At 36.3% G+C, this 24,531-nt stretch overlaps 1 protein-coding gene across 2 annotated transcripts in view; it reads right to left on the bottom strand.

Annotated features, from left to right (window-relative positions):
• Window positions 1-24,531, bottom strand: part of LOC115219305 (platelet binding protein GspB-like) — a 51,740-nt gene that overhangs the window by 14,525 nt on the left and 12,684 nt on the right. Inside the window, exon 1 of one of the 2 annotated variants that reach the window (XM_036508807.1) lies at window positions 2,436-2,843. The exons of the other annotated variant lie outside the window; for it this stretch is intronic. Coding sequence (XP_036364700.1) covers window positions 2,436-2,486 — 51 coding nt within the window. The 5' untranslated portion in view covers window positions 2,487-2,843. Of the gene's footprint in view, window positions 1-2,435; window positions 2,844-24,531 lie in introns of those variants that run through there. 2 annotated transcript variants of the gene reach the window in all.

Consider the following 24,531-nt stretch of genomic DNA (forward strand, 5'->3'; position numbering starts at 1 on the left):
TAGCTGCTGTTAATTCTCTTTGCTTTATGGTATAGGACGCTTGATCGGAGTTTGAGATATACGGGGCTCGATATTCTGGAATGACTTGCTTGCCACTTTTTCATTTTTTTTTCTCCGTTTGCTAAGGGGTATTTAGTCAATCCTCTAACCTGCTTCCACAGCTATTCTGCGTTCGAGATTTACTTTAGATGAAAGAGCTCTTTGAGAAGAATCTTATGGAGAAAATCTTGTCGAAAAAATTACAAAAATGTTGTGTGGCTTTAAGAGACGAAAAAAAGGTGACTATTCTATTCTAATCGCCCTTTTCAAAGCGAACCGTCATCTATTGTTGACGATTGCCGCCGTCAACGTTCGCTTCACTAATCCACTAACTCGGTCTCTGAAAGATTTGCGCGCCGGCAAGGATGCGTTCAGCTTCCAGTAACCGGGTACCTGTCTAAGGAGTCTATAACTCGACTGTACAGGTTACAAAGTTGTGGTCTGTGTAGTCGATTACTTTAAACTGTGAACAATCTATGCTATCCTTATCTGCTTCTCTACAGAATTACCCTATCTAGATACGATCTGAATGACCTGATGCGGTTTGACCAGGTCCACGCTGGTACAATAAGATTTTTTTCTCTCTCTTGAACTAATCTTTCAAAATTTTCCTAATGGTCTCTGTTGTAACTTTGATATGTTTGTCTCGTGTATTGCCATAGTTTATTTGTTCATTTACTCTGAAACAATCACACTGAAAATATTCTGATACGTTAACTTTAAGAATGAAGTTTTGAACGATTCCTTTGTCGAACTGTGTATGAAATATGATACCCTTCTACACAATACAGAATATATATGAATACTCTCACTTTGCCTTATGGCCACGCCGGTAAGCATCAAAGTATGGTCTGTCATATTTGCTTCGTTGAAGCCAATATTAATAGATAATGGTATCCCGATGCTAACATTTGATTTTATGAGGGATGATAAAATTAATAATTTGAATTTCTTTTCCCTTCTGTTCAGTATAATCCAGTGATTCCCAATGTGGGGCACACGCCTCACCGGTGGGGCCTGGGTAAATTGTGGTGAGGCGTGTGACCTAAATTTTTTCTTATTTTTTTAGCGGCACATGGAATTATGAAAATCTTTGTTTTTTTTTTAGTCAATAATGTACATTTGGGGGGGGGGGACTTGATACTTAATAAAAAAAAAGTTACCGGTAGATTCTTTCGTATTAAATAATTGTGATAAAATATTTAAAATAGAGTTGTTGCTTTTTCCCCCACCACCAGTGGGGCATACCTTTTTCTGGAAAGTTATAGTGGGACCTGGGGAAGAATTGGTTGGGAAACACTGGTATAATCTATCTTGGCAAATTTCCTTTGTACATGCAACAATAATTCAGTTAGTGGACACGTCCATTCTACGATGTCAGCTCTCTGAACATGTCTATTAAACAGTCTACAATTTTGATTCGCTAATTACGGAGCAGCCCGTTTCTATATTTGAATTAGAGGTATATTCTTTGATTTTTTTTTTGATATGCTGTCTGGACTTTAACTTTACAGCATATCACTTTTTTTTTACCTGTATTAAGTATAATATAACTTGAAGGTTTAAGAGATAAAATGTAACATATTGCTTAGTCTTATGAATATTACACATCTATACACGCTTTCTTTTATAATGGTAAGACAGAATGAAATCTCGTAATGAAACATTCGTTGATACCATAAAATTCATTTGTCTGTTTTAGTGTGTGTGTGTGTGTGTGTGTGTGTGTGTGTGTGTGTGTGTGTGTGTGTGTGTGTGTGTGTGTGTGTGAAAGCGCGTGGCTTAGTCCATGAGATGTTGCACTCACGATCGCAAGATTGTAGCTTGGATTCCCAGACCGACGGTGCATTGTGTTCTTGGGCAAAACACTTCATTCCACGTTGCTGCAGTCCACTCATCTATAACTGGGTGACTCTACGATGGACTGAGGTTCCTTTCATGGTGATTGTTCGCCTACCCGTCTAACAAGCAGGATGACGTTGTTCGAAGCAATTGTGACAAGCGGTGTATAACAGCAGCCTGATACAGTGATACTTTGATATAGACATGTATATATGCATGCATACATGTATGTATGTATGTATGTATGTATGTATGTATGTATGTATGTATGTATGTGTGTGTGTATATATGTGTGTATGTGTGTGTGTGTGTACGCGCGTGTGACAAACAGACAGACAAACAGATAAACAGAAAAAAGACAAAGAGGAGTTTTGTATATTAGTATCCAGTGAATAGTAAAACACAGAAAGCGTTCCCCCCCCCCCCAGGTACTGACAAATAGTTTAGCAAAACGTAAAATAAAATAAAATAAAATTGCCATTATTACAAAGATGCATAAGTATTAATCCAACTTTTTCGCTCAAATATCAAATATATCAATCAATATAACTTACCAATACAGAGATCAACAAAATCTTCAGTGAACACAATCTATACAGCACCATTTCTTTATAAAAGACGTCCCTCTCTGACTTTGTTCACGTCTCAAGATTTTTCTGTATCTTTTGAAACAAAATTTTCTGTATTTCTGATTTTACTTCCCGTCAAAAAGCGACAAGTTCCAAATCTAATTTTACTGAATTTATCATATTTGTTGGTCTTTTTTGATGTGGTGAGATAGATTATTTTTCCTATATCTCTCTGACATTTAAAGTGCGATGGACCTCACCTCTCTATCTGAAATCTATAGATTACGTGTTTTGCAGGGATCCTGTTTGACTGTTTGCATTCCCACCTTGTGACAGGCTGCAGTTGAACATAAACAATATTTTCGTCTAATTTATATATTTTTTACGGTCCGCGAAACATCTAGATTAAAACGTTGTGACAACACTTAGAAGGTATTGAATGCAAACATGGAAACAATCGATCAAACACTAACGCTAGCTATACTCGATGGAATCGTACCCAATGATTGATAGGTATTTAAACTATACGGGGAAACAGTAGAAATTAAACTACATCAGATAAAGAAATGCTAAATGAAACACACAGGACGTACATTCCAACGAGTATGTATGATGTACCTATGAGTACTGGGAATGATACATACATGATGGCTGCCCCCTCGCTATCGAGTATGGCCATTGCACGAGGCTTAACTGTTATTGGTGCTGTGATCGAATGTGACTTTTTAGCCCAGCTAAAGATCTACAATGTCTTGTACAGAATTGGCAGCTAAAAATTTTACCGGCAATAGCCGGCTGTAGTTGCAAAGATATATGAAGCCCAGTTAATACATACATGCATACATGCATGCATACATACATACATACATACATACATACATACATACATCATACATACATACATACCTACCTACCTACCTACCTACCTACCTACCAGTTTTTCCTCTCCACATCACTGATGTTGACCAAGGAAAAGGCAAAACCTGATACAGCTTGGCACCAGTGACATCGCAACTCATTTCTACAGTTGATTGAACTAGGTGAACAGCAGTGACTACTCAAACGCTCGATGGTCTGGCTAAATCCAGCTGGCAGTGTATAAAATTTTAGCATAAAAATTTACGGCTGATTTAGCGAAATGCTAATGCATATATTAAAAATTAATATAAGCAGCTAGGCTCAATATAATGGTATAAAGGAAAGCATTTATCGTCACCAATTGTGACTGGCGGTGCCGAAGCACCTATATATATATATTATATATATATATATATAATATATATATATATATATATATATATATATTATATATATATATATATATATATGTATGTATATACATACATATATGTACATACCTATATATATGTATGTATATATACATACATATATGTACATACCTACATATATATGTATATATATATACACACATATATGGGTACAGGACATCAAAAAAACGTTGAACACAATGAGAAACGAAAAAATAAAAACAAAAACATAGAAAACGAACTTTTTTTTGAACAATGAAAAAAACAGACAGAGAAACGAGACATGCAACATAAAGAATATTCCCCTTCATCAGTTGTCCCTTTTTCGTTCGAAACGCGCAATAGATGAAACAGAGACAACTGATGAAGGGGAATATTCTTTATGTTGTATGTCTGGTTTCTCGGTCTGTTTTTTTTTTTCGTTGTTCGAAAAAAAGTTCCTTTTCTGTTTTTGTTTTTATGTTTTCGTTTCTCATTGTGTTCAACGTTTCCCCGATGTCCTGTATATATGCATGTATATATATATATATATATATATATATATATATATATATATATATATATATATTATATATATATATATAATATATATATATATACATATATGTAGGTATGTACATATATGCATATATATATATATATATATATATATATATATATATTAATATATTATTTATAATATTATATGATCGAAGCCACGCACCCGTTTCCAAGTAAGTATATATATATATATATATATATTGCGTTACTTTAAATGCGTATGGTCATGCAAAAGTCGATTGCATCGAACGCAGTTACTATATCGTTTTGTTCGTTTTAACAGCTTGATAAATGGCGAAGCAAATTAATATTTCGACCAGGAAACTCTGTATAGTTGTATTTCACAGGGCGTTTTGAGGTTTTTATTATATCTTTACGCTTTTAACTGATCGAAGGCTTTGCTACTTGTTGAAAATCTTATCACTCAGTATTAGTACATACACACAAACACACACACACACACATTTATATATATATATATATTATATATATATATATTATATATATATATATATATCAGGCAAAATTCGATTGCATCGAACGTAGTGACCAAACCGACTTGTTTGTGTTTTTTAGCAGCTTGATAAACTATCAAGCTTTTAAATTAATGTTTCGACCAGGAAACACTAAGTAGCTGTATTTCACAAGTTTGTGTATGTGTGTGTGTTTATTACTAGCCTAAGTACCCGGCGTTGCTCGGAAGTTTAAAGAATGTTAAAGGAAATATATATATTTATTCTGATAAAAAAAAAATATTTTCAGAAAAAGTCTATCAGATGACGTGAGTATAAAGAAAGTTATTAAAACAAATCCTAAAATCAACCACAGTCTAATTTTGTAGAATTTCTAAATATACAATGTTTTCAGTGTGTCCTTTAATTGGGGTACAAATAAAAAGACTTTTTGGAACTTCCAACTCGCGAATATCTTACATATAATTACCCATAAGAGAAGCAAGGTGAAGCAAGGTTTAGGTCCAACAACCTTGAGAGATTATCCTTGAGATTTGTTTATCGACATAGCAAAACTTAGTTTCACTAGGAACTGGAGCCGCTTAAATTCAAAGGGGAGGTCAGATGGGATTAATGGGATCCGTGAAATGAAGACATCCTCACCATTATATTTCCCAGTGATAATTGCTGCTTCTATGACATAGGGTTGCATCGCTTTCACCGCCAGTCTGGTGCCGTTGCACCAGCAAGGTGGATCCAGATTCCTGAGCAGCATGACTGGGGCCCCATTTTTAAGTGGTATGTTGTATGGTGGCATCCCTGATGGCTGTAGAGAGTTCAGGAACTCAGTTGAAAAGACTGCAGCTTGGTCGTGATCAACGACAGTGTCGATGGATTTGAAAGACAGTTCTTGTCCTGGTAATAGCCACAAGAGATCCCAATTGATTTTGTCGACAGCATCATTACGTGGAGCGAAGATGGCTCACTCACATAGCCATTGACTGTTGCCAAAGTTTTGTGCAATGTTTGGAAACACATGAATTTTGAGATCCTTGACAGTTGGTACCGTCTCACCACAGGGTAGCTTGTATTGCTGCTGCAATTCTCCATATAAATGATAGCAAAGTGTGTATCAAATGAAATTAAAATCTTGGTTCAGTGACAGATCGATCGAATTAGTAAAGTTTTAAAGTGAAAAAACAAAACCGACGTATACGACAGGTATGTAAAACATATTTCAGTTTACTTTCTGTGTTCATTCGCACACAGAACTCAGAAAATTTACAGATATTTAGCTGCTATTTTTAGCAGTTCATTTTCAGTTTTAGACAACGGGATGGGGTGGCATGGGGTGTGTGAATCAATTTTGGAGTTCTTCATAGGAAATTCGAAATAAAAATGTTTTCCCATATTCTTAACCTCCGTATTTTTCCACGTAGATTGAAAAAAAAATTGAAAAAAAGTTTAAAATTTTTAATTTGTGGGGGTGGGAATTTAAGTTTCGAAAACATGGATTTTTTGCATATTGGGAATCTCCGTCATCGAAAACATAGGAATCCGCTGAACAAAAAAAATCGGAAGAGTTGTATGGGCGGCGGGGCTACAGTCCCCTATATGGGCAAGGGCCAAAATTTGACCCACCCTAGAACCTTCCCCAAGTAATGAAAAACCTTCATGCCAAATTTGGTACAGATTGATCCAGCGGTTTGGCCGTGCATAGAACACACACACACACACACAGTGAATTTTATAAATATAGATAACCGACCGAATGCTTTACTGCTTGTTGAAAATCCTATCACACAGTATAAGTGTGTATGTGTATATGTATGTGTGTGTCTGAGTCCGTGTCTGTGTGTGTGCGTCTATCTATGCGTGCGCGCGCGTGTATATATATATATGTACATGTATATGTATGGATATACATACATACATGCATACATAAATACATACATACATACTTACATACATGAGTATTTACAGCAGTGTAATGAACCCGCATTCTGGTAGATTAATGTATTTCTATATACTCTGTCTACTATTGCAAAGCAGTACATGAACGACATTCAAAAAGTGAACAAAACCGAAATAACAAAGAAAGTATTATCATGGGTTTTGAAGACAGAGAAAAAAATATCTGAATTACGGAGACCATCAACCATGTGGTGATGCTTATTGCGCGCAAAGAAGCGAATCACTATACGTCTCACCAACAAAAAGTGAAGAAGGAGATAGAAGTGATGTTTGGAGGCAGCAAAAAGTGGACAGTTACTGATCACCCTTAAGCAGGGGTCAAAAGTTATCAGTGAGAAACTCTGAAAAGAGAAAAACAATAAACAAAGAATTTAACTGGAACTAGGCAGCAGTATACAAAGACATGAGAGGAGAAGCAGTGAACATTACAGGAGCTCCTTCACGAGAAGACATAGACTCAATTTTGGAGGAAAATCCTGAGTGAAGAGGAGTTTAACCAAGGTGTTCTGTGGTTGGAAAAAAATCGAAGAAGTTATTGTCCCTTCATTACACTCAAGAAATACAGCATTGATGGTGATATCCTTGTAACTGGGATCCAGAAACTTCAGGAATGAAAAGCACCTGAAAGAGATTTGATTGTTGGATATTGGTACAAGAAGCTAACTTTCTACCGATTATATCTAATTAATCTATACCAGCAAGTTCTCAATGGGAACAGTAGCATACCACCCTGGTTAACTCTGGCAGAAACAAAACTCATCCCGAAATGCAGAATCACCCACATGGCAAAAGTCTATCGGTCAATTGCATGCCAGAACTTAATGTATAAGATATGTACAACATGTTTAAACCTCTTCCTCTAAGACTATTGTGAAAGCAATAACTTCATCACAGCAGAACAAGCAGCTGGGAAGAAGGGAGTCTGGGGATGTGCTGAATAACTGTTAATCAACAAAACTGTGATGTCAGAGGTGCGGCAGCATAGAAGAAATCTAGTTTCAATGTGGCTAGACTACAAATAAGCTTTTGACTCTGTACCCCACTCATGGATGCTAGAAGCCCTTCAACTTGCTAAAGTTCCGGTGAGCATAATCAAAGCCATAGTTGACATGACTTCATCGTGGATCACTATATAATATATATATATATATATATATATATATATATATATATATATATATATATATATATATATATATATGCATATATATGGAGAAAGTAAGAAGAAAAAAGCGAAAATGCACATTGGATATAAAAAATAAAGATTTTTTTAATGAAAAGTAGTAGTAAATATAAACAATTAGATGAACTGAGGTAGAATTAAGAAGAATAAAAGCCAGCATTTTGAATTGTTAAAGGGATTCAAAGTCATACCGGTTTCGTCAATTGCTGTTGACGGACTTCTTTCAGTTTCCGTCTACCACTCTACTGTTACGGAGGTAAATTAACAGGAGAACATTGTACCCTAGTTCCGTTGGTTGGAGTTGAACTGGCGCTCCAGTTGTTCGGGACGACGAAAAAAAATCTCCTTTGTCCTGTCAACGGCCACGGTAAATAATGATTTTAGGAACTGATCTCTGATCCCTACACGGTCAAGGAAAGTTGATAAAAAAATAAAAATGTCACCCATTAAAAAGGTGACGGGCGTTGGTGTTAGGGGGTCAGTTGGCAAGAGGCGGTAGTCGTGAGAGACGGTCAGTCGATGCGGACAGCCAGCCAAGAGATGATAATGGCGAAGCGAGAAAGACAGGCAGGGAGTTAGAGATGAAGACGGCGAGAGACAGATAGAGGCAGTAAAGAAGATGACAGTGAAGGGACAGAGAGAGACACGTGAAGAAGCCGGACTGATATAGTGGGGTTTTGTTTTAAGTGTTGTGGAGAGGTATATGTGCCGGTAATGTTAATTTACGTTTTGATTTGTGTTTTGAACTTTGATGTTTTAAATGTAAAAAAAAGGAGACTCTGTGACATAATCTGTTGAAAAGAAAAGGAAAAAAGAGAACTTGTAAATGTAAAAAAAGAAAAAGAACTGTTAGATGTGTTTCTAAAAGAAAAAGAACATTGTGTTAGAAGGAGAGATTGAAAAGAAAAGAAAGAGGAGAAAAGAAAAGAGAAAGACTATTTGTTTTGAAGGATCGAACTCTGAATTTTAACTGATTGTTGTTGGGCGTTGTATTTTGCTAAATGCCATTGATTGTTCTTTTTTTAAAACTCTGTGTACGATCTGTTAAATGTTTGTTAACCTTGTGTTGTAGTTAAATGCTTTTGCTTTGAAATGTTTTGATTGATTTTGTGAAGTTATAAAAATTGTTAAATTACGTTGCCTCCGCTGTCTCTCTCCTTTGTTGTTGTTGTCTCGGTTTCTGGCTCTGGCTTGCGTTCGCCGCTGTCCACCCTCGCTTTCTGTGGTGGACTTCCGTTTGACTGAGCGTGATCGTCGTCGCGACTTGGGGCCCGTTATAGACCCGGAAGGCCTAGGGTCGTAGGGTCCTGAGTTGAGTGAGCGGCGGCGTAACACTACTATAGCCCCGGGCTTTGGTCGGCCGGGAGCAGTAATAGTAGACACTTGTCCAAGTTTCCATACATGTGTGATTGAACTCAGAAACGTGAACAGGAAGCACTTCTTACCACACACCTACATCTGCGCCTTCAAAATTGCCCCACTTCAAAATTGCAGGCCTTATGTCAAAAATGAAAATGAGAATTATTATAAGCAATTTTTCGGCGTACTACCTAATTATTATATTTTCTTTAATTTTAAAACAAACCTGATATCGAATAAACCATACGCATTTACTAGGTTATACTCTACTTTACTTGAAAAAAAAAGGAGAAAAGAAACCAAATTAAATGAGATGGTCTAGGCAGGGTTGCATTTGACAGTAGGTTATCTAGGGTTAACATCTCTTTTCATGCTTGTGTTATTTCTATCTCAACTGAAACAAAACACATTTGCCACACGCACACACACACACACACACACACACACACACACACACACAATCTCGCGTCAGTCACTAATCTTCAAACACACACGTTTCTCTGTTTTGACATGTTTATGATAGAACTTACTAATCAATAATACTCGTTCGTATCTAATAAATACAGCTAATTACAGATACTGTTTCGTATTTTCAATTCTTTTGTATCATAAATTGAATGTTAGTGTTTGAGTATATGTTTATTAGATATAATTTAGATTATAAAGGTTGTTAGTATTTCTTAGGAAGTTAATGTCTATAACAAAAAATATTAAAGTATCACCTATCAGTGGTCAATTTGTTAAGTATGAAAGGTGTTCATACTTTTGTAATTTTTCTTGTTCTGGATCATTCGTAAAAAAATTTATAGTATTTCTTAAAGGTTTGCAGCAAGAGTTAGGAATAGGCGCAAGCATGTTTGTGTAGTTAAGAAGTAAGTTCCCGGATTCGATCCCACTGCGGGACACTGTATTATCTAATGTTGACTAATACCTATTTCTTTACTGCCCACAAGGGGCTACACACAGAGGGGACAAACAAGGACAGACAAACGGATTAAGTCGATTATATCGACCCCAGTGCGTAACTGCTACTTATTTAATCGACCCCAAAAGGATGAAAGGCAAAGTCGACCTCGGCGGAATTTGAACTCAGAACGTGGCGGCAGACGAAATACGGCTACGTATTTCGCCCGGCGTGCTAATGTTTCTGCCAGCTCACCGCCTTAATGTTGACTAATACCTTGTGAGTGAAAGCCTGCCGTATATGCATGTATTATGTATATACGCTGTGTTTATAGTACAGAGATATGTCAGGGTAACGCCTTCGTATGTATATACAAGTGACTAAAAATTCTAAAGCATGTCATGCGACTAAAAACATAAATAAAATATCAACCAACTAAAATTTTTTTTTTAATTTTTACCTCCCTCAATTAAAAATATGTTTAAAAAGTTCATTTTATAAAAAAACATGGTAGGTTGGAATCCAGGAGTGTAAGAGAGTTCCACAAAATTAAGTCAAACAGATCTATGGCCATTTCAGAAGTTCACTGCTGCAATTTGATTATGAGTTTAGGTGCATCTCGGTAATAACCCCCTCATCAGGATGAACAGGAATCTCAACAATTAGTCATTCACAGGAGTTACAAACCAGCTGCATACCTAATTTACGATAATAATCTATCGCATAAAAAAAAAATTATTTCATTGCCAAACATGTAGGTGGCTGCTAATCATAGGAATTTTACTATACTGTTTCAAAACCCAATAAAACTAAATACTATTTACCACAACTAGTTTTACTTTTATATACTTTCGGAAAAGTAGAAGAAAACTAATGGTTGCAAAAAGGGATCACCACTGTAAACTTATTTAATGTTTTAGGCCCAAAGGACCTAAGGATGGCAAGAGATTCCCTTATACACAACTTACACTTGTTAATATTAACTCTAAAGTAAGGGGCCCTCAAGATAACAGATCATTCAAGAGAGTAACTTCTTTTATTCTTCTTTAAATCATGTATATAAGAGAGAAGTGTAGTGGAGTTACAATATTTTTCATTCGAAAACAATTTCATGTGGGCCCTATATCTCGCCTTAAAATCGACAATATTGCCTATGTAAAACCTATCCAAATTACCCTCCTCTTTAACAACGAACGCATTTATATATAGCATTAGCAGTCAGACAGAATCGATCAAGGGGACATAACCTAGGGTTTCTAAAATTACAAGATTTACCAGAACCACCAATATCCTTCTTACTAATACTAACATTAGTTATCTGGCTTCCAGCGTTCCTCCCTTCAGCTATATCATTACAGGTGGTTGATAAGGCCGGTGGAAGTAAATGGCTTGTAACACCAACCTTAGGCTTATTAGAGCTTACCTACCCAATACCAGAGTTTCTAGCAGAGGAATACTTCCAGTGCACTTGCCCATTTAATTTGCTTCTACTAATAGATGCAATAATGGAGGCCAAATTCGGCATTACCGAATAACAAAATTTGATGGAGGATTTATTGCAGATGCTGTAGTATTTCTGATTCTTTGGGAAATTCTCCTTCAAAATCTTAAAAAACAACTTGGGCAAATTACTTACTCACAAAGAAAAAGGGAGTGCAAACCAGATGATTTCCCGTATTCTAGAATGTGAGCTCTTGGTTTTACTCATCTCCTCACTGCCACTATTTCGCTTCCAGTACATATTCCTAACATCTTTATATACGTAACTAACTGATGGCTTACATTGGTTGCAATCAGATAATGCATGGCATTTCACTTGATTTTCTGCGACATGGTCAGGTGGTAGACCAGCCATCTTGTTCTTAAATCTTGTGTTAGATATATAGAAGATTTTTTGTTTTAAAGCTGCTTAATTTTACAGTGTTGTTGTATACTGGTGCATGTTGATCAAAAATGTCTTCATTTGCAGACAAGTTAAAGATTCTGATCGAGATAGCACTAACGGTGCTATCAATAGTAGATTTTGGATGATTGGAGGAGACATTGATATATGAGATAGATTTATTTGGCTTACAAAATCGGTAGTATAAACCCGTATCCAGATTCAAAGTAACATCCGAGAAGTTCACCACTCTGGAGTTAACATCAAAAATAATATTAAGATTAAAGAAATCCTTTAAGAAACCTCTCAGGGATTTCTTCAATCTATTCAATGTAGCTTTAGACTGGTCACATACAGCTAGAAGCACATCATCTCTATATAACCCCCACCCCAGTAAGGAGGGGAAAACTATCCCTAATCTGCGAAAGGAGGTATAAGCCCACTAAATCGGTCACCTGTGTTGAATCCAATGACCCCATAATAATATCAAAAAAATTTTTTTTCAGTCGATTGATATTTTATGTTTTTAGTCACTTGACACGCTTTAGAATTTTTAGTCGATTGTATATACCTTCTTGATAGGCCATTCTATATATTTATATTTTTATTTGCATACATATATTTTTACCCTCTGTGTTTTTTTTATATATGTATTCTTTTTATATATTAAGGGCCAGGGTAATATTTATATATGATCAAATGTATCAAAGCGTGGTGTGATATAAAGTTGTTGACTCGAATTTGATGTTTGTTCTCTAATCAATGTTTTTCATTTTTGTCTCAATCTCATTTAAGCACTTCTTTTTTGCGGTCTTAAAAACCCTTTTGTCTCCATAAAAAGACGCAAAAACTATTTCTTGTCATATATATATATAACAACAAAATTTTATATCTTGGGCATCCACAAAGCCAAAGCCTTGTAGACAGCTCATCAGACTCTATATAAAAAGAAAAAGGTTTTAAAACATCTACGTCGTGGACGTAAGGAGATACTCGGAAAACAAGAAATACGTCTTAACAAAAGTACATTAATCAGGGCAGGTTATTTACCCTGAACCAAAAGAAAAAAACACAACTCTTATAGACCAAAATAGGCCTAACTAGCAAATGGGGAGATCTAATTTTCCAGTAAGCAGCGCTTGAAGTGGACACATTTAGAAAACACTTCTTTCCGACTATTTAACGAGCCAGTTTCATATAGTCCTTGAGAATTTTGGCTCTCTCCGTGATGCAGATCTTGCAACAGCCATTTCTATTAATATATGGGCCCGGATGATCAATTAATTTCCACCTGATATCATATGGGGTCCCTTGATCTCTGAGGTGCCACACATGGCGGGCCAGGGATGTGAAAAACTGTCTTTCTGGGACTCTGAGCTTCTCAGTAAACCTGCTCCTAGCCAAAGCATCATTGTAGTGGGGGGCAGCCCCATTAAAGATCTCTCTATTGGCCAATGGTAAATTTCTTGGACGTAACCTTAGACCTCGCTACAGGAAAGTATTACCCATGCACGAAACCTTATGAGGATACAGTATACATCCACAAGAGCTCAAACCATCCCCCTACTATAATTAGAAACCTGGTTCCAGGTATTAGTAAATGACTATCTAATCTCTCGAGCAATAGAAAGATCTTTAATAGGGCTGCCCACACCACACTACAATGATGCTTTGGCTAGGAGTGGGTTTACTGAAAAGCTCACGTTTGCAGACAACCCCCAAGCACCCTCTCGTCACCCCAAAAGGATTAGGAGAAGGCAAATTATATGGTATAACCCCCACTTTCAACCTAGAAGTTTCCACCAACATAGCTAGGGGCTTCCTGTCGTTAATTAAGAAACACTTCCCTAGAGGCCATAAGTATTATAAACTCTTCAACCCCCCTCCCCATAATGTCAAGGTGAGTACTCCTGCTTAGACAACATTGCACCTAACATCACGTGCAACAACATATGTAAAAAATGCACCCACTCCACCGCCAACCCCAACCTAAAACTTCCAAAAACCCATTATGTGCCCTCTAGAAGGATCTTTTCTCTCAAGGGCCGTAGTATACTGAACCACCCTTAACCATCCGATGGCATTACTAGGCACTATACAGGTATGACAGCTAATGACTTCAAGGAAAGATACTGCCAGCATATGCACTTGTTCAGATTCAGAGGTAGAGAGAACTCTACTTACCTGTCTTGTTTTCTCTAGAGACTTCGCGATCTCCGAGATGAAATACCCAGCATCCAGTGGACAATTGTTGACAGAGCCCCACCATAATCACCCGGTGCCCCCAACTGCCAGCTCTGCCTCCGTGAAAAACTGCATATCCTCCAACAACCCGCAGCATCCATCAACAAGAAATACAACTTATCATCTTACTGTCACCAGAGATATGCCCTTCTGACAAATTTCAGGGTTTTGAACTGCCGACAAACTGGATATACCACCTTAACACTAGCTGCTACTTTGCACTGCCTGCACCATGGTCACCACTACCAACCCCATGAGCAGGACACCGTTTACCAATCCCCAATGCTTACCAATCCCCAATGTTTACCAATTTCCAATGCTTACCAATCGCCAACACTTGTTTTACGCATGCACTGATATGCATGCATACATGCTTGTGAATATACATATGTACATATGAAGTTGCATGTGTGTGTGTGTGTGTGCATGCATGCCCATGCACAGATGTGCTCACTCGCATCAATATACACATTCATGCAAAACTACATGAGCGCATCTGCACACCCACATATAGAACTATATACTTGCACATGCCACCCCTTCCTACTCACCCCCCAACAACCTGACTGACTTCTAGTCTGTTTCCTGTCCTCCACGTAGTCAATTTTCTGTTTACCATGTGTTCTTTTCCAACTAACTGTTACCCATATATCAACATCAAACCTCTATGTGACCTTCCTTGACCAATCGCAGCCCACCTTACAGAAATAACAATCAACTTCTGTCATTCAAATCGAAAATGGCTGACGACAAGGACATTGTGCTTGAAACTCAAAAGTACCAATGAATTTGAATCAAATTGTTTTGATTCATATATATATGTGTGTGTGTGTATCCTTCAACAATATAAATTAGTGGGAAACTATAAACATTGATGAGAAATATCAATAAACCTGTGCTTTCATACATAAATCCCTTGTGATGTTTGTTTCATCCAAATTACATAGGCAATCACATATCACTCTCAGTATCACAATTGCAGTGACCTTATAATTGGTCCGTTAGAAACTTATTCACAAAATGATATAAAATAAATTTAAAAAATTAATAAATGGTCACCAACTCACATTACAAACACAGATAAGGGCATTCTTAAAAGAGTACAGGTCCCAGATCTTTTTTTTTTGTTTAGTCATAAGAGGAGGAGTAGCGCCTATGACTTTGCTAGACCTTCAAAAGCTGCTGAGATCAATACAGTTGTTCAGCTTGAATATAGCTGGCTGACATCTGCAGAAACAACTTAGACATTTTGAGAGGAAGGTTTAGGCAAAGTGGTTAATATAATTGTAGGGGTGATAAGAGGAAGAAATACATGTAGGCTTGAGTGGAGGTGACATACAACTAGCTTGTTCAAATGAGCAGTAACCACAGTAGTAGCAGTACAGTATGTTGAATGAGGATACAGCACATCTGCAGACCAGATATTCCAGTGTGTTGGTGAGTTGAATTTTAGACACTCAATTGGATGGCCTTCTTTTGAATAAGTCTAGGAATTACTATATAAGCAGCAGGAGAATCTCCCCAAATGTGGAAGCAGGACTCCACTTTTGGATTTCCCTTGAGCTCTGAAGAGATTTAGTAAGTGATCAGAGCTGAGGTATTTTGGGGATTTGAAGAGAAAGTCTAGTGTTTGGGATGCAGTTTTTGTTAAGGTATGTGTGTGTGGATCATCAGAAAGATGCCAGGAATTTCTGTGATTTTGCCAAAGACTAGAGAGGTGGTGGTAGAGGTTAGAAGATTGTTTTCTGGACACATGAAGTGATTGTGTCTTTATCTAGTTGAAGGAAACAAGATTGCCATGTCCCCATTAGAGGCTATTTACAAGGTATTTATGCATATTTTTAAAGGAAGATATCTAGATTGTATGTCTGCAGAAGATTAAGGAGAAAAGAAGAGATATATCATAAGAGTTGTTAGAAGTGACAGCAGACAGGCTATTAATCCTTTCAGTACCAACCTGGCTGAAACCGGCTCTGGCTCTGTAGTACAAATGTCTTGTTTTCATAAGTTTTGAATTAAAATCTTCCACCAAACCTTAGTCACAACTTATGTTCCTAACACTAGCTTAATGATAACTAAGTTATTTTACTAAATTCTTTGTGATATTTAAAATTAATTGAAAGAAACACAGAGCATCTCAAAATAAATACAGTAATGAAAGGGTTTATGTACAGAAGGAAACATAACTGAATCATGGAGTGGCTAATGTGAGTCAGAAAGTGTCTTTTCAGTGCATGGATGCAATGATGTGCTTAAACAGGTAAATTTTAATCCAAGAAAGGTGAACAGCATCCATAAGTGAGCAGCTTAGCTGCAATCAAGTGCAATGACACTGTTTTCCATGAACTTCTTAAAGACAAGGGACTGCTAGTAGGTGGAACAGAAGAGCAGGTTTCCAGTAAATTTAGCTCTTTTTTTTGTGCCCTTTTAAAGCCTAGCCAGGCTCATGGGTCCGGTTTCCCGGTTTCTATGGCGTATGCATTCCCCAGCTGGACGGGACGTCAGTTCATCGCAGCGTTACTCATTTTTGCCAGCTGAGTGGACTGGAGCAACGTGAAATGAAGTGTTTTGCTCAAGAACAGAACGCATCGCCTGGTCCGGGAATCGAAACCACAATCTTACAATCATGGTACTGACACCCTAACCACTAAGCCATGTACCTCCACTTCTGCCCTTTTAAAGTCTAGCCAGGCTCATGGGCCCAGTTTCCCAGTTTCAATGGCATATGTGTTCCCCAGCAGGACAGGACGCCAGTCCATCGCAGTGTTACTCATTTTTGCCAGCTGAGTGAACTGGAGCAACGTGAAATGAAGTGTTTTGCTCAAGAACATAACGCGTGCCCGGCCCAGGAATCGAAACCACAATCTTACAATCATGATGCTGACACCCTAACCACTAAGCCATGCGCCTTCACAAATTTAGCTTTACAGGAGTTATACTGGTGGTCATTGAAGAAGATGAGAAAAATCAATATGTGTGAAGGAAATAGTTGTCAATGGTTGTCTCTATCACTTTTGAGATGCTGGAAGTAAGCTGATGAATGGAAAATATTGTGGCAGATTTCTAAAATTTCTGGCAGGGTTTTGTGAAAAAAAAAAGTAAAATAAGGGTAAGGGTTAACTTTCAGCACATTGTGGATAATTGAAAAGACAGTGTCAGACATTGGTGGCATTGTTGGTTTGAAGCAGCCCAAGTTTTTTAATAAGTCTGGCTAAGTTTCCCATTACTTCAAGTTTCATAGGCATAGAATGTGTTCACCTCATCAATTGAGGTGGACATATACAAAGCTTTAAGTGACATGAAACTGGATCAAACTGTTATTTAATGCACATAACTTCAACAAGATGTGTTAAGGGCTACTTATTCAATCATTTGTTCACTCATTCATTCATTCATGTGTGTGTGTGTGTGTGCATATGAATGTGTATGTATATGTATGTGTGTGTGTGTGTATGTGTGGGTATATATATATATACTGATTGCTCAACATTTTAAAACTGTTGTAATACTTACAATATTTAATAAAATGATGTAGCTTGAAACGATCGTACCAAATTACCGAAGATATTCTTGTTGCTTATTTTGATATATATATATATATACACACACACATTTATGTTTGTATATATCTATATATAGAGAGAGAGGTAGACAGAGAAAGATTATATACACACAAAAAGCTACCCCAAATAAGTCCTCACCTAACCCCCCAGTCCTAAAATGGAGAAATGGATGTTAAACCCATGAGTGAAATACACACACAATGTTCTGAAGAAACCCCTGTTTTGAGTAGATATTGATGGGAAAATGTTGAGATGTGATGTGAGTATATGAATATCATTGTACAATGACAGAATTGGAGTGTCATGAGTGTAGCTAGTCATGTGTGACATATTCACTGGTGTATGTATAATTATATATATATATACTGATGACTGTGTGGTCAAGAAGTTTGCTTTCCAACCAAATGAATTCAGGTTAAGTCTCACAGTATACCTTCTTGGGCAAATGTCTTCTACTAGTTTGAGCCAGCCAAAGCCTTGTGGTGTGGACTTGGTAGATGGAAACTGAAAGAAACTCACCAAGTGTTTATATGTGTAATGTGGAGGTATATGTATGAGTTTGTGTCTCCTTGTCTTGTTTGGCATCATGTAATAGTTGCATGGGAGCATCACCATCTATAAGCTGTGTCTTTTGCAGTGAAAAACATGTCTGGCTATGGGGAAATATTACATGACTTGGGAAGAGGTGAGGGCTGGTAACAGGAAGAGCATCCAGCTAGAGAAACTCTGCTTCGATAAATTCCATGGTGGTGACAATGACGATGATGATATGGTATTTATGTAAGATTGAGAATTTGAGTCTGTTATGTAAGCCTAGTATCATTTGTACTTAACATATTTACTGCTTTTGTTTATATATATATATATATATATATATATATATATATATATATACATATATAGGTGGCGAGCTGGCAGAAACATTAGCGCACCAGGTGAAATGCTTAGCGTTACGTTCTGAGTTCAAATTCTGCCGAGGTCGACTTTGCCTTTCATCCTTACAGGGTCGATAAATAAAGTACCAGTCTTGCACTGGGGTCGATGTAATCGACTTAATCCGTTTGTCTGTCCTTGTTTGTCCCCTCTATGTTTAGCCCCTTGTGGGTAGTAAACAAATATATATATACACACACACACACATATATACGTATACAGTAAACACTTGCCATATCGCAGTTCACATGTCACAACTTTTTCTGACTATTGACTAATGTAAATTTATATCACGGACTCCTCAGTATATCACGCGTTTCTGCAACCAATAGGTATTTATATTTTTCTAGGTTTTAATTATTTCTGTGGTAAGATAAGCATTTTCATGTCTAAAAATTAATAAATAGAAATACAGTACAGTACTGCACTGTATAACACATTAATTAGAATATACCAAAAGAAAATACGTAGTGTACTCTGTAGATAAGTAAACAAAGAATCACGTATACTGTATGGAGAAAGAAGCTCGGGAGGCAAGTGTGTGGTGTTGTTTTGCATTTATAATAAAATAAATATATACAAATTATAAAAATGATTTAAAAAATTATACACTAATGTTTCTATTTCTTCATGGATTTTCACCTATCGCAGGGTTTTTTTAAAACATAACACCCATGATAGTCAAGGGATTACTATATATATATATATATATATATATATATATATGCATTTTTTTCTCAGCTTGTTTTTTCTGTGTATCTTTCTGTCGAAGAGCGTAGGCTCGAAACATAAAAGACTTCTTCTATTTCTATTCCTGAGCGCTATACTAATACATTTGTTTGTTTGTACTCCACCTGCCTTCGTCTTTTGTTTATCTTCGTAAACTTTCCCGTTATATATATATATATATATATATATATATTATATATATATATATATAAATACACACACACACATATGAATATATATAAGTATACATATATATATATGATGTTTATATATAACTGAGTAGAGCTAATACTGAATGTTGGGATGAGTTTAAAGTGCTTTGTTATCAAAAGTATTTTCAGCATGTTTTTTTTTTTTGAGATGTTTATAGTTTAATTCCAAGTCAATCCATCAATCCTGACTGAACTGACATGCAATCAAATGCATTAGAAATGTGACCATTCTATCTTTTTAGCATTTTCCAATACTGCATTATCTAATATGTCTTTTATTATGATAAGGTGTGATTTAAAAGAAATCTGGCTGCTATTTCTAACAGACTGAGTAACCATGAAAGGGTCCCTCGTCTTATGTACACGTGCAAGAGGTGATGGATTCCAGGGTCATTTTAACTTTCTGAAAGAGATGAAATTGCTTCGATGTGATTATTATGATTCTCTACATTCATATTACCATATATTGCATGCTAAAGCAGACATTAGAACTCAGTGCAGTCTTTTCACCTTGTCAGATTCTGTTGAAGTATCAAACCAACATTGAAGACAGACATTAAATGACAATAGAGATGATAATGACAACAATGATAGTGATGATGAGGTATACACTCTGAGCCTTCTTTTATACAGAAGAGTAAAAGAAAGTAAAGAAAAATTTGCATAAAATGAATTTCACTGCAAATGCAAACATAGGCACAGACATGGCTCCGTGGTTGAGAGCCTTGCTTGCCAACCATGTGGTTTTGAGTTCAGTGCTATAGTATTACACCTTAGGCAAGAGTCTTCTACTATAGCCCAGGGCTAAGCAAAGCCTTGTGAGCAGATTTGATAGATGGAAATCAAAAGAAGCCTATCATGTATGTTTGTGTGTGATCGTGTCTTGACATCACCTGATGGTTGTAAATGAGCATCACTGTCACACAATGTTATTTGTTTCCAGTCTTTTGTGAAAAGCATGTCTAGTCATGAGAATTATTATTTTGTTTGAAAACAGGCAAGGGTTGGCAACAGGAAGGGCATCCAGCTGCAGAAAATCTGCTTCCATGAATTTTGTCATATAAGTAAGGAAAAGTAGACATTAAATGATGATCATGGTGAATCTCACTGTAAATATTAATATTGGTTCCAAGTTCTGGCACAAGGCCAGCAAGTTTGGGGAAAGGGCTAAGTTGATTAAATCAACCCCAGTGTCCAACTGGTACTTATTTTATTAACTCCAAAATGATGAAAGGCAAAGCTGACCTTGGTGGAATTTGAACTCAGAACATAAAGACAGACGAAATTTTGCTAAGCGTTTTGCCTGGCACGCTAACAATTCTTCCAGTTTGCTGCCATTGCTGTAAATATTAATAATACTATATATCTCAAGGTGGCAAGCTGGCATAATTCTTAGCAAGCCAGGCAAAATGTGTTGCGGCATTTCATAGATCTTTATGTTCTGAGTTAAAATTCCACCAAAGTCAATTTGCTTTTCATCTTTTCGGGGTCAATAAAATTAGTACTACTTGTCCATATGTTTGGAAAACATCAGTAATGAATGATATTTTTGAACATGTGTCAATGCTTGTCATTGAGACATTGATTTTTCTATTTTAATAGTAAATAATTCATGAAAATCTGTTATCAAAAATGCAGTCTTTTACACTATTTTTTAAAAGATGCTTCTTTTTAAGATTGGTTTCTATGGTACAGGGAAAACTGATTTCTGAAGTATATCACACCTGTGTATTTGAGATGTTCATTTTAGAACTGAACTATGCAGGTTTCAGTTTGATCCCACTTTGCAGTATCTTGCACAAATGTTTTCTACCATACTCACAGGTTGAGCACAGACTTACGAGTACAATTTGTCGAAACCATTTTTTTGTTTGTGGGTTTTGTGATTTAATCCATCACCCAGTTTAACAACTGGCCCCCTAGAATGCCTTAGCAGATTCTACTTAGCATTTGTGTCAGGCCACTAACCTGAGAATATCTTCCTACTACCAGTCCAGAGGCCAAAAAAAGCATCATTGATATTACCCTCTATTCTCCAAGTCAACTGTATAAAAAACAAGAAAGAAAAATCATGTTTTTATTTTACTGTTAGTACAAGAGTGACTCAAGGGTAATTGCTAGAAAGTGGCATAATATTGGTTTCATTTAAAATGGAATTCATGTCTAGAATACTGTTAAGAGCACTAAGGTTGTATTTTTCAGTGAATACATTTGTTAATGAGGTAATTAGGTTAAAGGTAACTAACTAGAGCCTGATTTATGTGAAAAATCAGGCTCTAGTTAGTTACCTTTAACCTATTTACCTCTAGGAAATCAGGAAAGGAACATATCTTTCATCTTTTGCTTAGTTCAGTCATTAGACTGCAGCCATGCTGGGGCACCACCTTGAAGGGTTTAGTTGAACAGATCAACTCTAGTGCTTATTTTTAAGCCTGGTACTTATTCTACTGGTCTCTTCTGCCAAACTGCTAAATTACAGGAATGTAAGCAAACCAACACCAACTATCAAGTGGTAGGAGAACAGACACAAAGATGCATGCCGACACACACACATCCCAATAAGCTTCCAGTTTCTGTTTACTAAATTCACTTATAAAGCATTAGTCAGCCTGAGGTTCTGTGCTCGTGGGACTGAACCCAAAACCACATGGTTTCAAAGTCAGTTTCTTATCCACACACCCATCCCATGCCCATTGAAATATGTGTTTTTATCTTTTAATAGTCAAGTCAGAGGAAAAAAGGCAATAACCAACGACCTGTGCTCTCCTTTCCAGGGCCTCTCTTATGGGTGGAAGGAAGGAGTGAAGTTAACCTCAGATCAGAAATATGTTCAAATATATACAACAGAGTGGACAGCACTAAGGTCACTATTTCACAAAGGAGTGGAGTTAAAAATCAAACAACAGATTAAGTCATCCAGGACACAAATGGAACTTCCACAGTTTCCATCTCCCAAATTTCACTCAAAAGGTCTTGGTCAACCATAAACTGTGGTACAAACTACTTTCTCATAGGGATATGCAATGAAACCATAGGGTTGCAAAACAAGCTTCTCAACTGTCCAGTGATATCTATGACCACACCTTAACAACCCAGCTATGTCAATGACTATATCTTAACTACCCAGCCTGATAAGGGTGTTAAATCACATAACTAAATAAAACCTTATTGCCCAATGAGAGGAGTGTCAATTTTATCATAGAAAGCTCACTGAACATGAATGTTCTAAGTTTCTTATCTGAGATCTTTACATGCTATTTTGTTGCTTGTGTCTTAGTATAAATGTTTACAAGAAATTCGCTCCAGTATTTTCTACACTCTATGTGATGAAGTAACAGGACATCTACATACAAACAATAGAGGATGGATTTGTGTGGAGCACAGTTGATTTTCTTCGTTATCTGATGTAAATGGAAACTGACAAATGTTGGGCTGATTAGAGAATCCATAGACACTTCTTATACATACACACACACATACTTTGAAATTTTAATTATATCATGTTATTATTATTATTATTATTATTATTATTATTATTATTATTACTATATTATTATTATTATTATTCATTTTGTTCATCATGTACAAATATGTATGTATTCATCATTATTTTAATTATTTATTTCAATTTTAGAAAAATTGAAGCATGTCTTTGACAAATACATTAAATGAGTTTAATTTTGGTGCATAACTTTTTGCCCACTCAGTATGTATATGGAGAAATGATTGGTGCTAAGGAAAGGTAGGCAAGTAGTAGTTTCTTTAGTAGTTCTTTCAGTATAAAGAAAGGAAATAATATAACAGTGAGAATATTAAATGAAGATGATGTCAAATGTTGTGTGAACCTGTACACAAGTAAAGAAAATCCATATTTAATGAGTAGATGTAGTCCCAAGAATTAGCGACTTCGAGAAATTCCCTGGTATAAACTGATAGTATATTTGACTGCTATGCATGTTTTGATTGTAGAAATTTGGGAGATTATATACTTTTGAATGTTAAAATACTTTCAAATTATGTATTTAATCAAGCATACCTTGTCAGTAAAATCTGATGCAGGACAGATTTTATGGGCAAGGCCAATCAGCAGAAGACCCTTTAGCATTTAAACCAACCATGTCTGGCCCAAATGTTCTACCTAGTTTCTATGTTCAAAGTGGCCAGATTTCGTCTCTCAGACCTATCCTGACAATGTCATTCTTAAAATAAACAATCACATTGCTGAAATCTCAAAGCTATGAGATAATGCATGATTAATTAAAAACAATGTGAATAAATAAGCATTACATTTGATAGAGTAATTTGGATGCTAAAGGGTTAAAGTATAGACCAGGAATGAGATAATTGCCTCAGCTGGACTCACTTGCAGTAATATTTGTTTATGTTAATTCCTCATTTCTCATTTACTGTTATTACTCGCTTAAAAAAGAAAATATTAATTAATCACAAAATAAGAGCTTTTATCTAAATTGAACGGTTATCAGCAAAGATGGTGGGGAATTTGACAGGTGACACTAATAAATTCTGAGAACAATGACCAGAAGAATGAGGACGATGTTGTGAATTTAATGTGTTTGTGTTACATACATCATCTATATATATACATAAATATATATATATATATTATATTATTATTATTATTTATTAATTATTATTATTCTGATCCCCCTAGTCGCCACTCTGTTTACTATTTTCAGCCTCGCCTCGTTTTTGCATATTCTGTATAATTCACTAGTTATCGTTATAGATATTTAAGATATATCTCCCTTATAGAAATTGGCTGCCGATTCTTCGCGGCGCGCCCGCCCTACCCACCCCCACCACCAATACCGGATATC

Source organism: Octopus sinensis, linkage group LG14 (assembly GCF_006345805.1).
Source record: "Octopus sinensis linkage group LG14, ASM634580v1, whole genome shotgun sequence".
Taxonomy (NCBI): domain Eukaryota; kingdom Metazoa; phylum Mollusca; class Cephalopoda; order Octopoda; family Octopodidae; genus Octopus; species Octopus sinensis.